General features: G+C 45.5%; 1 protein-coding gene across 1 annotated transcript in view; it reads right to left on the minus strand.

Annotated features, from left to right (window-relative positions):
• ZNF827 (zinc finger protein 827) overlaps window positions 1-16768 on the minus strand; it is a 177855-nt gene that overhangs the window by 74187 nt on the left and 86900 nt on the right. The window contains exons 6-7 of the mRNA XM_060011635.1: window positions 6987-7226; window positions 4499-4556 (exon numbers count right to left, since the gene is read on the minus strand). Coding sequence (XP_059867618.1) covers window positions 4499-4556; window positions 6987-7226 — 298 coding nt within the window. The remainder of the gene's footprint in view (window positions 1-4498; window positions 4557-6986; window positions 7227-16768) is intronic.

Genomic DNA, 16768 nt, shown 5'->3' on the forward strand with positions numbered 1-16768 from the left:
TGGCAGCCACTGCTTGAAGTTCATGGTGTTACACAACATCGAGCATGTCCAATTCACCTGCCAGGAGCCATCTGATTCTTACTCTAGGGTTCCATTTTCCTATTTCGATCTTATCCAGCATCTGACTGGGTGATGGTCCATGTCAGAAGATGTAGATCTTCTTTTTATTCCATTAAACTTTGGGATCTGGTTATGATAGCATGCCTCATATATTTTCATCTACAAGTGATCATATTAGCTGGTTATCTGCTCCCAGCAGAACCTAGGGTTGTGCTGGGAAAGGAAATCGAAAAATCAAGATTGCATTAGTCTCTTAAGCATTCAGTCCTTCTGTTCTCATGGGACTGGGCGGACCTTCTCCCCATCTCATTTGTCAGGTAGAATGGCATTAAGAATGCCACCGGCTATCTCAAAGGGGACGCACAGACTTCTTTACACTTAGGTTGAATTTTCTAGACTCTAAGGTTAAACAGGCAGACGAACTGCCGTTTAGCATTTACAGTGAAGCTCCATCTGAAGGACTGATTCAATGGAGGTGCTCCTAGGAGGGCACAGACAAGGGTGGAAGGAAGGGAAAGGTCAAGGCATTGGTGAGCAGGACCATGGGACCCAATCATCCCGGCTGCTAAGTAGATTGATTTCTCTGCCTGGCCACATGGGATACCCTGGTGGATGGTTTTCTCCTTTACTTTTGGGAAGATGATCCTAACTGAAGCAGCTGAGTCTAAGCTCTTAGGATAATTTTTTAAAAAGGCGTTCTCAAACCAGTGCTTCCAATGATGTCTAGGATTTGCTTCAAAATAATCTATGGGGAAGAAGAACAAAAGGAAGGGATGGATGAAACATGAATTGATAATTATTTAAACTTGATCATGGGTACATTCTCTATTCTTGTATCTGTTTGAAATTTTCCATTGTAAGAGTTTTTGAAAAATGAGGTCAAGAGCCAATGATCCAGAAACTTGCTAGTTATTAGTTTCAACCCTTAGCTTTACCTAGAACTTCTTTTAAAAAATGGCTAACGGGGCTTCCCTGGTGGCGCAGTGGTTGAGAGTTCGCCTGCCGATGCAGGGGACGCGGGTTCGTGCCCCGGTCCGGGAAGATCCCACATGCCGCGGAGCGGCTGGGCCCGTGAGCCATGGCCACTGAGCCTGCGCGTCCGGAGCCTGTGCTCCGCAATGGGAGAGGCCACAGCAGTGAGAGGCCCGCGTACCACAAAAAAAAAAAAAAATGGCTAACAAGGAGTCAACATCATTTTCTCTTTCCATGTCTCCCCATCTTATAATCGAGGAATTAACAAACAGCAGAATGGCCAATGGACAGCTGTGACGAGGGAGGACTGGATGACGACAGAGGTGCAGTCATCAGCCCTTATGGGATGGGGAGTTACCTGTACGCACATCCATGGGCTTCCTGTTGCCTTGGTGCCCGGGCATGGAAACCAGCACCCCCATATCTCATTGGTAAGCACATATTGGAACTGCCAGAGACAGAGTGTTTCACACTTGGGTTGCTACACTTTTTCTTCATTCTTGTGTTTGGCATAAGAGTCAAGATTAATAATGATTAACAACAGTGGGGAGAGTTGTGGGTTGATAAAGGACAGAGAGAGAATTGGAGAGAATCAGTTTCTTTTTTCAGCATTGCACATCTCTTTTCTCCTCTGGTTCCCCTGGATCTCCAGATCCCAGAGGCAGATCTCACTGAGTGGAAGGGCTCAGGCACCCATCAGCATTTGGAAGCGCCTGATCTCAATACTGCGCTGAGGCCGGCGTCCAAGGCTGCCCTTCACAAGTCAACTGTCTTAAATGTGCCCAGCAACTCTGAAACATGGACAATTCCGAACTTTGATTCCCATGATGAGCCATCGCTCTGGACAGTCAGCTTCTTCCAGGAAATGAAACGTGGGAGATCTGATAACGAACCAAACATCCCACTAAGGACTTAAAAAATCTGGAGGTATGGGAAGTTGGAGGCGCGATGTAAATCTTTCTGGAAAGTATCACAGATCATACCTTAAAACATAACCCCATTAGCTGACCTTGGGCAGACCTCTTCCAAAAATAAGAGTTTCTTCCAAAACGGGAATCAAAAAAGAAGAGAGTTGGCGTTTTTTCCCTTATTTCTGCTATCGGTTAACTCGGGTTAAAGAGGATGTCCTGGCACAAGGCAGCTTGATTCTATTCCACCTGAAGTAATGAGGTGAGAAGGTAAAAAGAGATCCCTTTGAGGAGAGGCTAATTGGGCAAGTTGCCCACTCAAAGGGAAAATAAAAACACACCAAGGATTTTGTAGAAGAAAAATAAACCAAGAAACCTATAATACGGATTTCTGCACACCACACTGTAGGGGTGGGGAAGCTCATAGGAAGCACCTCTTGTGTCGCATTGGGCAAAAGATCTGATTTGGATCTCTTCTTACGCATAATCTCCCAGCAACAGGAGAATTTAAGGATTGCTTCGTTTTTTGCCAAATGGCTAAAAAAAAAACCCTCTCTTCTACCCTGTAATTATGCTTCAGCTCCAGCCAAGGCAACCGAGGCTAGAGGTATTGTACATTTCACTTGTTTGGGGCTAGTTCAAACCTCCTCTTACCTCGTCCCCTGAAAAGCATAATAACAGGGTCTCGCAGCATACCTTTCTGCTAGGTAAATATGATCGTGTAATCTTAAAGATCCGGCAGAAAGCCTCCATAGGAGATGGGGCTGGGGTCCTGCCCAGATCCCCTTTACCGCACTGGTGCACTCACCCTGCATCCCCAGGGGTGCCGGCTGCTCGTAGTGAGAACTGCCCTCCCCGTTGGAGCCCCCCCCCCTCACCTGGCAGGCTACACATCCCCTGATGAAGTTAGTGGATAATGAGGGGGCCCCCTTACCTCAAGGCAGGATTTACTCTGTGGTGCAATTCATTCTCCAGAATTCTCTGCGGGAGACAACCACCCCTAGAATCCTTGCTCAGCTCCCCTTCCCTCTCCAGCCCCATCCCATCCCTGCAGGTCCCTCTGAGAGCACGCCCTCCATAACACACCCGCACAGGGATCCCTGTCTCGGGCTCTGCTTCTAGGGAACCTGACCTGTGACACTTCAGGAAGCCTAGGGAAGCAACTTAAAATGGACACCTCTTATTTTTAATCTGCCGTCTTTCGATGTCTACCAATCTGGCCCATTTCATGTGTTTAGACTCACAAACATAAGCATAGATACCAAAAAAAAAATAGCCTTAGGATTACATGGAGAAGGCTGCTGGAATCTATAGTAGCTCACATCTCCTATTTGGGCATCCAACTGAACAAAGTCCCCTCTCCATCCCCCAGACCCATTTCCCAACACAACGCACAGACCAGATGGAAAGACTCATTCCCCATCTGCGTACTTGTACACGGAGGCAAGCCTAACACCATGCTTGGGTTAGAGTCAGGTTCTGTCCCTAACACTATATGAACCCTGTGCGACTCTGTTTTAATTACTGTTTAATATTTGATAGTCCCAAACGCCGATTCACAGAGTTAAAAAGAAGCAAAGACTCGCGTTAACAGTGTTCAAATGAACACCGTTCATGTGCCCGGTGATGGTACGAGGTCGACTCATATCACATCCAAAGGAAAAACACGGTTGATCTTCCGTCGCAAGAATTAAATCACAAAACCAAGCAACGGCTCCCAGGAGGAAGAATCTAAGTTTGCTCAGGAAAGTGAAGTTCCTTGACTTAAAGCCTGCCAAGGGGGAGACTGCCTCTCCCCTGAGCTCCCTTTCCACAGAGGTGGGTCTGCACTTGGTGGCACCTGCCTGCAACAGTTCAGGTCTGGGTGGTTACGAGCCTCAGGATGGGTGGCAGTACTGACCCGTCCTTTTCCTTTCAGGCGGCAGACTGATGGGCAGCCCACCCTGGCTGACCTTCTCTTAAACTGCCTTTGGCAAATGGAAAGCTTCCTTAACCTACAGTTGTTAGTGATGTCAGCTTTCCTGCAATTTCTGAAAGCATTGTCTTTCTTCTGCTTTTTACATTTTTGCCCTCCTAACAATGCAGTGAGTTAAAAAGCTGGGATGTCCCTGGTGACAAGTTATCAGTCCACAGCTGCAAAGCTACTTAGGAACACAGTTCAACCTCGGTCTACCCACCGACTGAGGCTTTCCTGAGATACAGACCCAGCTCCCAAATACAGCCACCCACTTCAACCCTCCGGTCAGGAAACTTCTGTCAAGAGGATAATATTGTCTACTTCACACAATCATTGTAAGGAATAAACAATAATAGCATAAGGAAAACTCTCCAGCAAAGTGATACATTTAGATGTTTAATAACTGTGAATGGCCTTCCCCCTTGGTGTCCTTTGCGTTTTGTGTTGTTTCCACCAACCAAAGTTCAAACACAAAATGATGATAAAGGGGTGACTTTTGAACCCAGTGGGAGAGAACGGTTTGAGGAATGTTGCTCAAACTGTGACGTGGGCCTCAAGGCCCCCAGAGGGAGTCTTCCGAGGGGACTCCACAGTGGCCTACCTGGTGGTCGTCCGGATGGTGTTTTCTTTCGTGTGAGTGTGCTCTTTGCTCACCTTCTCTGTAAAGAGAAAGGATGAAACAGACACCTCTTAGGTTGTTCTGACTCGATTTGTGTGTTTAAGACTGAAGCAGAAACATCCTCCACATTCCTCTTTCTCTGTTGTGGTTTTCTTTTGGTTTCTTTTTTAAACATTCAAACCATTCCTGTCTTACTGGTAAAGACAGGCAACAAAAGCATGTCGATAGCATCCACCAAAATAGTTTATTAAAAACCAATCAAAGGGAAAGAATTACTAACAAAGTACAACTGTGTTGTCTGATTTTCATCAGGCCTCAGTAAGTACATGTCCACACACACACACACACACACACACACACAGAGATGTGCATAAAGATAGTTATTTCTCTTATATTTTTCCCCAGCTGAAAATGTCTGCTTTTCTCTGATTCAGCATGAAAACTGCAGTTGTTGCAACTGTTCCGCTTCTGACTTGGATGACAACCTTTAAGCATTCTGTATTGTCAGGCCCCTTTGTGAGACGGGATCTAAAAACAAACGTAAGACCTCTGGGTGCGAGAGTCATCGAGTGCACATTCTGATAAATGTCACAGGGGACAAAAAGTATCATTAGACAAGAGGAGGTAAACTCTGTCTTGAGGTCTGAATCTACCAGCTGTCAGAAATTATTTAATTAGCTTTCAGAAACACAAAAGTTGACCTCTGGTCTTCCCCGTCCAGTTCAAATGTTAGGATTCTGCCCTGACGTTCACAGCTCTGGGTGGCTTCTTTTAAGTCTCCAGAGGAAACCTGGCCACCTCTACAAGGGTTTCAGATTTCAACAGCAGGGCAAGTGAAAAACTCCTAATCTTACGGATTTGGGGGACAATTTTAAACAAAGATATACGCTGTCCCGTGTTTTTTAACACTGGTCTGAAGCTGCTGTGTGCATATTTGCGTGGACAATTCCTTTCTGTCCGTTCAACAGTGACAATGAGGGTGAATCTGGATTCACAGGCAGTGTTCTTTCAGAGAGCAGGAAATCGGGGCTAAATGACTTGCTTGAGGTCACCCAGGCAGTCAGTGACAGCGCCAGGGTGAGAACTCTCAGACACAAAGTTTTTAGCTGATAGTAGACCATGATAATGTACTGCTAGAGACAGAGACGTTTTTCAAAGAATCACACTGGCCTCACTCTTGCAGATTTGAACTGCTAAATCATTTTCAAAGTTATATTGTTTTTAGAGATGCTTTCAGCCTGTTTTTTTTTTTTTTTTTAAAGCAAAGCATCTTGCATGTTTGGAGTTTTTTTGGAACTTGCAAAGATCTATGTGGCCTATTCAGTTTACTGACTTAACTGTTTCCACCTCTCTGAGCTCTGCACAAACACGGTCCTTGTTTGAGAACTCCGAGGCTGCCATTTTCGGCACCGACTGATAACTTTACAGCTATGGGGGCGTGTCATGAGGCCAACGAGAAGGTGAGCTATCACGATGCCTTGCAGATTCTAGCTTCTTTCCTCTTTTCTGGTATTTTTCTTAGGGGAGAAAAGTCAATACTTAAATAATGAGGCATTTAATGGGTGTTTTAAATCTGTTAGCCATAACAAAACAGAGTTTATCAAATAATAGTAACAAACTCTACGGATGCCTGAACTTCAGTATGTAGGCCAATGCTTGACCAAGGACAAAGTATCTGTATTTCTATATAAGTCTGAATCTTATATGAGTCTCTTTCATCCATCTCAATCACATTCAAGCAATAACGGCACATTAAATTTGACAAAGAGCCTGCAGCTTGAATGAGGTGATAAAGAGAACAACTTAGGTTCTAGAACCCTCACCTATTCCATCAAGACACTTAGCTGAGCTGGAATAGGTGATTCCTTAGCTTTTTAATAGGTGATCACTTAGCTGATTCCTAAACGTTGACTTCTGAGTATTTGAAGTAGAAAAAGTTGGTTTACAGGAAATGTCCTACTATGTTATAGCTGGAAAAGAGCCCTCACAGTTTCATCTTTTGCCTTCCCCTTGCCTTGATTTTTTTTTTTTGGCAAGCTACCGTAACATCTCATTAATTCCGACCACACTAATTTGGAATTCACGGTAACTCAGTCACTGTTGGAGTAAACTGAAGTTTATCTTTTGCACATTAGGAAAACAAAAAAAAGGCCGTTAATCAGATCAACTGCCTAAACAAAATTAGAGGTGAGACGTTTAGTCCAGGCAACAGGGATCATTTGCACGCAGTTGAATAGGTTCCAGTTTCAAATGATTCTTAACTATTTACTAAAGAAAGTCTGGCAGGAGTCCTACCTGGCAGCCTTTGATGAACTCTTCGTTTGAGAGGTCGTATACACGTTAAAGTAACAAAATGGATTTCTGTCTAAAAAATCCTATAATGCTGGTGTTTTCACTTCGTTAGAGTGGCTTTCCCTCCAATTAGTCCCCATTATTGACTTTTTTTTTTTTTTTCCTCGAGGAAACGTACCTGACAGTTGAAAAAGAAGCTCGGAAGCCATCTTCACAGAGATGTCCTGACTGAAGAGGTTTCTCTCTGGGGGGACTCTGCTTTCTGGCATCTTCTGTAAGGGTTCAGTTTTCTCTCGCCCAATTAAAGTGCTATAGCCGACACTGCGGCTGGGTGATATTGAGGCCTGCGAGTCCTGGATGTCCACCTCCATGGGTTCCTCTTTGATCTTCACCATCTGAGTGTCCTTGTAGCTTTCCGCTGCAAACAGGTGAATGAAGAACAAAAATGCCAGAGTTTCTTAATTCTGAACCAAACCCAGTTTCTAATCACAGAGAGAGCTACGAGGCTTGAGTCAGGGAGCAGTTTAGAAGACAGCGCCGTGGCACACTGGAACACAGTTTGAAAAACTTCTACTTTAATCGATCTGGTTTCCAGAAAAGGAAGGAACCTGAAGCTCAGAGAAATCAGGGGACTTGCCCAAGGCCACACAAATGGCAACAGAACCAGGCCTGCTGCTACAGATCTAGAACCAGGTTTCTTGACCAAAGTCTCCCAGTCACTCCCACACACTCCTTCCTCTCTGCCATGATGCTTCCAGGACTTACAGAGGACACAACGAATATCTGTCCTTGTTTTATAATGTACTCAATTTCAGTGAATCATTTAAGAGCCAGCATATTCATACTATGATTTTCTCCCTCTATTTTGAAAGCTCTGATCAATGTTTTTTCTTTCTCTTCTAGGGCACCTAAATTAATAAAGGATAAATAGGGTTGATTCAACTGAGACATTTACACCTTGCTGGGAGCTAGTAATCCTCAAGACCACCTAGGATGTTAATTGCAGCGCAAGGATTAACACTTAGAAAAACAGCGATCTTACAAGTTATAATAACTGTTCAACTTACTGACTGCTCTGGCTTTAGGTGTGGCCATTGAACGTTTGGTCTTTAGTTTGAAACATACGTTTACTTTGCAAGGCTGGAGTGTCTTTATGTTCATACGTTCCTTAGAGCTAATGGGAGAACATCTTGGAAACAAGGTGGGACAATTAGCGCATTAATTTGGGTCACTTTAAAATAAGGCCACACTTTCAAATTGGTAAGCATTTATTAGTTATTACTGTGTCCTCAGCGTTCTGGAAAACACAGAAACCAAAAAGGATCTGATAGATGGACAAGACAGACAGATAGATAGATAGGGTAGTGGGTTGAATCGTGGCCCCCCAAAACGATATGACTATGTCATAACCCCAGGAACTTGTGAATGTGACCTTATATGGAAAAAAGGTATTTGTAGATGTGATTAAGGATCTCAAGATAAGATGATCCTGGATTATCCAGGTGGGCCCTAAATCCAATGACAAGTGTCCATATAATAGACAGAAGAGGACAAGACACAGACACAGTGGAAAAGGCCACGTGAGGACAGAGACAGTGCTGTCAGACTGACTGTCTGTATCTCCCCTCCAAATTAATATGCTGAAACCTAATCACCAATGTGACGATATTTGGAAGTGGGGCCTTTGGGAGGTGATTAGGTCATGAGGGAGGCGTCCTCAAGGATGGGGGTTAATGCCCTTATAAAGAAGACCCCGGACAGCTCCCTCACCCCTCCCTGCATGTGAGGACTCAGTGCAGAGATGCCTGACAATGAACCAGGAAGAGGGCTCTCACCTGACCGTGCTGGCACCCTGACCCTCGACTTCCAGATGCCAGAACTGTGAGAAATACCTGTCTGTTGTTTACAAGCTACCCAGTCTGTGATGTTCTGTTACAGCAGCCGGAACGGACTAAGAGAGACTGGAGTTTTGCTGCCACAAGCTAAGGATTGCCTGGTGTCACCAGAAACTGGAGGGAGTAGGGAAAGATACTCCCCTAGAACCTTCAGATTTCAGACTCCTGGCCCCCATTTCTGTTGTTTTAAGCTACGGAGTTTGTGGTAATTTGTGACGGATGGATGGATAGACAGACAGATATAACTAACTATAAGAGGCAACATAAAGCAGGTGTTGATCTTGGAACAGTTAGGAGATACGACAGGGGAAATCTCATTGCTGTAAGCTGGGTAGTCAGAGAAAGCTACGCTCTCCTTGCCAAGGATGAGACAGGTGAAAGTCAAGTACATGCGTACTTTATTGATTTGCAATAAAGAAGACAGTGGAGTACTTTAAATTAAATGATTAAAATTAATGTGGTGCTATCCATAAGATCTCATGTAAGAAGTGTGTTAATTGTGCTTTTTTTCTTCCTGACATATTACACATGCTTCTCAGAGAAAACGACTTGTTTTTTGTCAGCAACTAAACTTCAGGCAACTGTTATATTTAATTTAAATCCTTTCCCCCTCCTGTATTCCTGCCAAGCTGTTTTCTTCTTTTTTCTCTGCATGTCTGTGAAGCTCAGAAAAACCAAGTCCATTGATTCAATCATGCTAAAAAAAAAAAAAAAAAAAGAAGAATATAAAGCTTTCCAAGTTACATGCCTGGCTTCTCTGCCTTTATTTCTAGTCCCTGATTCTTTCCTGAGTACTGACGACACTCCCTGTCCACTTAGGGATTTGGGGACCTGACAGCCATCCTGACCTTCCCTTAGATCACCCATAGGTACAGTCACCCCACACAGTGCCCTGTTTGTGTCCCCTCAAGCTACTTAGGATTTGGAAAATAAACAGTGGAGTCAGTGTCACAGGTACATAATGATGTCTCTGAACCTTGCAAGTCATTCCAAGGCCTGAAGACAAACACAAAGGGATACTAGAAAGAGATTCATTTTGTTAAAAAAATAAAAATCTCAACAACATAAAAAGAGCAAAGCTAGAAAGAAGCTCCATTATTTATATCCCCCAAACCCCCTTTCCCCCAGCTTTGCCCCTGGATTAAACACCACCTGGCTCCCTGGTGGCACAGGGGTTAAGAATCTGCCTACCAATGCAGGGAACACGGGTTCGAGCCCTGGTCTGGGAAGATCCCACATGCCGCGGAGCAACTAAGCTGTGCGCCACAACTACTGAGCCTGTGCTCTAGAGCCCGCGAGCCACAACTACTGAGCCCACATGCCACAACTACTTAAGCCTGCACGTCTACAGCCTGTGCTCCACAACGAGACAAGCCACCGCAATGAGAAGCCCGCACACCGCAAGGAAGAGTAGCCCCCACTCTCCGCAACTAGAGAAAGCCCGCGTGCAGCAACGAAGACCCAAGGCAGCCAAAAATAAATACATTAATAAATTAATTAAAAAAAACCCAAAACCAAAAAACCCACCTGGCTATTTGTGCCACCGGATTTAATGAAATCTGTTTTTAAAAGCTACTTGGGATAATTTCAAATATGACTTTCCATGAAGTACTTTCTGCTCTTCCTTATGACAACTCTTGACTTTTCAACTATGCACAAAACACTGATCACTGAGTGAAGTAAGTCAGAAAGAGAAAAACAAATACCACATGCTAACACATATATATGGAATCTAAAAAAAAAAAAGTTCTGAAGAACCTAGGGGCAGGACAGGAATAAAGACGCAGACGTAGAGAATGGACTTGAGGATATGGGGAGGGGGAAGGGTAAGCTGGGACGAAGTGAGAGAGTGGCACGGACATATATATACTACAAAATGTAAAATAGATAGCTAGTGGGAAGCAGCCGCATAGCACAGGGAGATCAGCTCTGTGCTTTGTGTCCACCTAGAGAGGTGGGAGAGGGAAGGTGGGAGGGAAACGCAAGAGGGAGGAGATATGGGGATATATGTATATGTATAGCTGATTCACTTTGTTATACAGCAGAAACTAACACACCATTGTAAAGCAATTATACTCCAATAAAGATGCTTAAAAAACCCCCCAAACCCTTTAGCATTTGTAATCTACCCGACAGACTCCAGACTCACCGAGAAGACTTTTCAAACTGACATCTCAATGGGCAAGTGAGACATGATTCAATAAATATTTTTATAGTCCTTGCTCTTGTATGCAATAGCATCATTGCCAAGTGTTTTCTTGTCTTTTTTAAAAAAGCAGGTTTCTCAGCCTCAGCCCTATGGACATTTGAAGCCAGATACTTCTTTGCTGTGGGAGGTTGTGCTGTGCACTGTAGCGTGTTTAGCACATCTCTGGTCTCTACTCTCCACAAACGAGGAGTGCCAGCCCCCTAGCTGTGACAACTACAAGTAACTCCAGACATCTCCAATGTCCTCTGGAGGGCAAAACCACAGCTGTAAAGTTTTTGCCACACTCTTGTTTTCACCCCTTCTCCTCTTCCCGCCCCCAATTAATCAGGACCCAAGGCAAAGCAGAAAGAGGCAGCTCCTCCTAAGTTCCAACTTGGTTGATCACCATCTCAGGCCAGCTGGCCGAGGATGCGGGAGGCAGCTGACTTGGGAACAGAGTTTCTGCTACAGATCCCACTTGGTCCCCAGGCCAGCTCGCTCCCTGTTGCCTGGGGCGTCCTAACATAGCAATGGTTGAATACCTCACTCCACTCGCTCTTAGCTTTGACTCCCAGGCCACAAATACGAATTCAACTCCAGTGGGCTCTACTGCTACTTCAAGAGAGAACCTGGCATGTGGGAAGAGATGAGAGTGTTAACAGTGCCTGATGCCTGGGAGGGGGTGTAGGTGACTGTTTACTTCAACGCTTATTTGTCTTCTGTAATTTTTCTGTGATGAATATGGATATCTTGTCATTCACCTAATTTTTTTTTAAAATGGAAAACACATACACCCATAAAAAGATGCTCTTTCCTCTTTGGAAGTGTACAGAACAGTGTGCATGTCTGGTAGCATTGGAAGAGTTGGTTCGTGGCTCCAACAAGCCCTATTCAAACTCTGCTTGGCAACAGAAGGGGAAGAAAGCAACAGGAATGCCATAATACTGTTTTCTTTCCTGCCTTCATAAACACAATATATATTAGCTATCAAACTGGATTATTTCATTCATCAGTCACTTGGCCATTCTGTAATCTTTTTTCTTTTTTTTTTTTTTTAACATTTTTACTGGAGTATAATTGCTTTACAATGGTGTGTTAGTTTCTGCTGCATAACAAAGTGAATCAGCTATATGTATCCATATATCCCCATACCCCCTGCCTCTTGCGTCTCCCTCCCACCCTCCCTATCCCACCCCTCTAGGTGGTCACAAAGCACTGAGCTGATCTCCCTGTGCTATGTGGCTGCTTCCCGCTAGCTATCTATTTTACATTTGGTAGTGTATATATGTCCATGCCGCTCTCTCACTTCGTCCCAGCTTACCCTTCCCCCTCCCTGTGTCCTCAAGTCCATTCTCTACGTCTGCGTCTTTATTCCTGTCCTGTCCCTAGGTGTAATCTTTTATCAACGTCTACTATGTACTCAGAACTATGATAGATGATTCATGGGATTCAGAGACAAGTAAGACAAGGTTCTTGCCCTCAAGCAGTTTAAATCCAAATGAATGTATGATCAAGACAAGTATCAACAGCCCTCTCACACAAGAAGTGAAATTAAAACACAGTGTGGGAAGAGGGGTCGAGGAAGACCACGAACCAAAGCACAAAGGTGGAATTGTCCTCGACCGGGGGCGTCCAGGGAATAGATATCACACTGTCCGTTCGGCTGGAGCGCCAACGTTGAGAGGTGGCGCTGGCTCCGTGGGTGAGCGGGACTCGTGAGGTGTCAACGGAAAAGCAACTCTAGCTTTGTCTGCCATTGTCTCTTTAAACCTGCCTGGTAGGAAAATGTTCCTCGCCTGGTCCTGGGTGAAATCTCAGTCAGGCCATAACCCGATAATTCTTAGGTAATACAAAGCCTTACAGCCCTTTAAACAGCAAAGGAACGGTCTTGATTCGGAATCCGGAAGGCCCAACCCCACAGGTTAAGCCACAGTTCAGCCTTTCCGCGAAGGTGATCCCAGCTCTTCCCTGGAAGGGCCCACAGGTCGCCTGTGACTGGGGGGAAACAGTGGGTTCTGCAGCCTCTCCCTGTTTTCTCACACCTTCCCCAGCACTCTAGCTGCCCTTCCTGAACCTACAACTGGAGAAGCAGGAGAGGGGAGGGGAGGCAAAGCTCTTCCCTCGCTGACCTGATCTAGAATGGTTTTAGCCGCTGGAGGCAAGCAGACATTTCTCTCATGGGATTCTCCCATCGGGTCTTCGGAGACCTTTAACCTGGCGGTGATCTCTCCCTGCGCCTCCTTTACCTGGCTGACCGGCCTCTAGCCTGGGCTCACTGATTTCCTACACCGCCTGTGGGGATCCACCTGTGGGCCTCCATCTCAAGGCAGGCAAGGGTACCCTCAACTCTCTATGCAGCACCCCAAGACAGCATTTAAGACAACACCCCTGTTGGCCCTCCTGTGGGAATCTGGTCCACACTGGGGCCTCCTTATTTGATCACACAAAAAGGGTGAGTTCAGGTCCCATGCAGCCCAGCAGCCTCTCTTCCACTCAGACACCAAGGCAATTTGCCCTCTCGATTCCCCAGGCTGACATCAGGCACCAGGCCACCAGGCTCCCAACTGAGGAAAACATGGGACAAACTTCCCGGATGATGTCCCTCAAGCCATGCTCTCTAGATTTGCGATGAGAGACTGGTACCCTTTCCTCCATCCCCAGTACCCTGCAGTGGGGGAATCACAGACCAGTTCTCTCCAAAAATCCCCTTGCCCAATCTTCAATAACCTCTCACTTTTATACTCTCTCCATTTGACCACGAGGTCCAAGAGGTGTGTGTGTGTGTGTGTGTGTGTGTGTGTGTGTGTGTTCAAATCTATATAACATAAGATGTATCTTTTTAACCATTTTTCAGCACACTGTTCAGTGGCATTAAGTAATTCACATTGTTGTGCAACCTTCTCCAGAATTTTTCACCTTCCCCAACTGAAATTTTACCCATTAAACACTAACTCCCCATTTCCCCCCTCTCTCAGCCTCTGGCAACCACCATTCTACTTTCTGACTCTAGGCCAGGAGTTTTTGTATTTTTAAAAATATTCTTCATGCGGTAACCTTGGTGCCGAAGCCAGATCTTCCATTTAACATACTGTTTAACAAAGAGCGTCAGATTATATTCCAGAGAAATTACACTGGAGAGGTAGGTAAGGGCAGAATATGGAAACTAAGATGCTGGGTCCAGAAGCCTGTCCTGAATGGGGAGCCGGCGGGGACCCAGGCTTTGGGGGGGTTTGCTTGGAGAAGCAGCATGATCAGATTACATTTCAGAAGGACAATCTGGCAGGGGCACTTGTACGGGATGAAGGGACTGGAGGAAACGGAAACGGGGCCGTTGATGGGGACTTGTAGTAATCCAAGCAACGAGATGCTGAGAGCCTGAACTAAAGGTCATGAGGGTAGAAAAGACTCACAAGATATTCCAGAGGTTGAATGCAGAGGCACTGGTGGTGGACCGAGTAAGAGTCTGAATCAGGAATGAAGAGACCAATGTGAGAGTAATTGTGAAGAAACCTTGCGTATGATCTGGACAAGGGAGAGGTGATATTAAAGGAAAATAACAATTCTCTGACTTTTAAGCCTCTGAGATTTGGAAAATGCTATCAATAAGAGTAGAAAAACAGAAAAGTTCGGTCGGGAAGAAACATGAAGGAAGATTTTCATATCTATTTTGGCTAAGTATCTGTAATTCCTGCAGGAAGTAGAGGTCATGATGGCTTAGAGGCAGTAAGATAAGAATCACTAGTGACAGACAGATTGGAAGTCATCTGAATCCAAGGGACTGGGTGAGATCAGCAAGGGAGGTTGAGTAGAGAGCGGTGGATGGGGAGGAAATGTTACCATTTACTCCTACAGAGGAGGAAGAAGAAAAGAAGCAAGGACAGGGACTTCCCTGGTGGCGCAGTGGTTAAGAATCCGCCTGCCAATGCAGGGGACACGGGTTCGAGCCCTGGTCCGGGAAGATCCCACATGCCACAGAGCAACTAAGCCTGTGCGCCACAACTACTGAGCCTGTGCTCTAGAGTCCGTGTGCCACAACTACTGAGCCCGTGCGCCACAACTACTGAGGCTGTGCTCTAGAGCCCGTGTGCCGCAACTACCGAGCCCACGCACTTAGAGCCCATGCTCCGCAACAAGAGAAGCCACCGCAATGAGAAGTCTGCGCACTGCAACGAAGAGTAGCCCCCGCTTGCCGCAACTAGAGAAAGCCCGCACACAGCAACGAAGACCCGACGCAGCCCAAAAAGAAAAACAAATTTTTTTTAATTAAAAAGAAGCGAGAAGAAGCGGAGAGGGAGTGGTCCAGCACAGCAGCCGTGTGCATAGAAAGCCAGAGAGAAGGGGGGTGAGGGTAGAGGCACGACCCACTCCTGCCCCTGGGCTCCTGCACCCCTACAGTGATTCCTTAGTTTCTGCCCTTTGTAAAAGCCCCAGCCCCACTCTCCCTGCAATACTGAACTACGCCAGCTGCCCGAATACGCCCGGCCATTCCTCACCTTATTCCCTCTTAAATACCCGGATAATTCCCTATATAGATTTCAAAATAACTTAGACGTCTCCTCTCTGAGCAGCCTTCCTTTATTTTCATCAGATGACCCCTTTCCCTCCTCGGTCCTACCTCTGGATTGCTCAGATCTTGCCAACATTGTACTGCGCTGTGGTTACTGTCTACAGATTTCATTTCCCCTGTGGACCGAATGCTCAGTGACAGCCTGGTTGTGATTCATCTTTCATCCCCAGACTTTGCACATTTGATGCGATTAATAGCTGTTTGTCACATGCATCACCTGAGTCAGAACACACAGTAGGTGTGCAATGCTCCTCTCCCTTCTCTGACTGCCGGAGACACTCTGTCTGCTGCAGACACTCACGTATGCTATGAACTTGAAACAAAATACGAAAGGATGCAGCATTGGCAGTGGCACTGAAATAAAAAACAAACATTGGCCATTCTCTCTCTGGACTGCCATCATGATCCTGAGCTGGTGTTTCTGAATAACAAGAAGCTTAAAAGAGCCTCTAGAAGCAATGCCAACGATGCCATCTGGAAACAATTCACTTTCTAGAGTGATACCCCTGTCAATCAGATAAATTAAAAATCTTTTATCTCCAACTTGCCATCCTGAAAGATACAAAGTTCTGGGTTGGGCACAAACACATGGTCCAGGTAAAAAAAAAAAAAGATTCCTGGAGGTGTCGGGTTCATTACTTAACACTTTGTGAATGACAATGCAGGTCAAAAGACCAAGTAAAGGGAAACAGATGACCAGGAACAAGAAAAGAGACTGCATGGTAACACCAGCCATGGCAGTGCTTGGCTCACCGCTGGAATCTGATGAAGGCGAGCTGCTGTCTCCCTTTGCTTTCTCTTACTTAACTTTGTCCTTGCTAAAAACAGCTGCTCCATACTCTGTAATAACCTATATGGGAAAAGAATCTGAAAAACAATGGATATATGCATAGGTATAGCCGAATCACTTTGCTGTACACATGAAACCAACAGAACATTGTAAATCAACTAGACTCCAATAGGAAATAAAAATTAAATAAAAAAAATAAATACCCTTCGGACAAAGAGCGCATGAAGAGTTGGGCTGGGTTTCCTGGGTGGCACAGGGAAAAGACCGAGCCCCAGCCCTGCTCGAGCAGAAATGGAAATGTTATTTCCCAGAAGTCTCATGCTCTCCATCATGCTTTGCATTCTCAGAGAGCAGCAAGGTGGGAGTGAAACAGCCTCTGGGCAGCCACGCCCTCACCCTATAACTGGGGCTGCATCCCCAGTGCAAGGCACATAAACACAGTTCCGTTCTTGTTATGAAAATTAGGAACCTGATGCATAGATGCTGAGTGGGATTCTTCCTTCCCTCTCTCTTCTCCTAC

Source organism: Delphinus delphis, chromosome 5 (genome assembly GCF_949987515.2).
Source record: "Delphinus delphis chromosome 5, mDelDel1.2, whole genome shotgun sequence".
NCBI classification, from domain to species: Eukaryota; Metazoa; Chordata; class Mammalia; order Artiodactyla; family Delphinidae; genus Delphinus; species Delphinus delphis.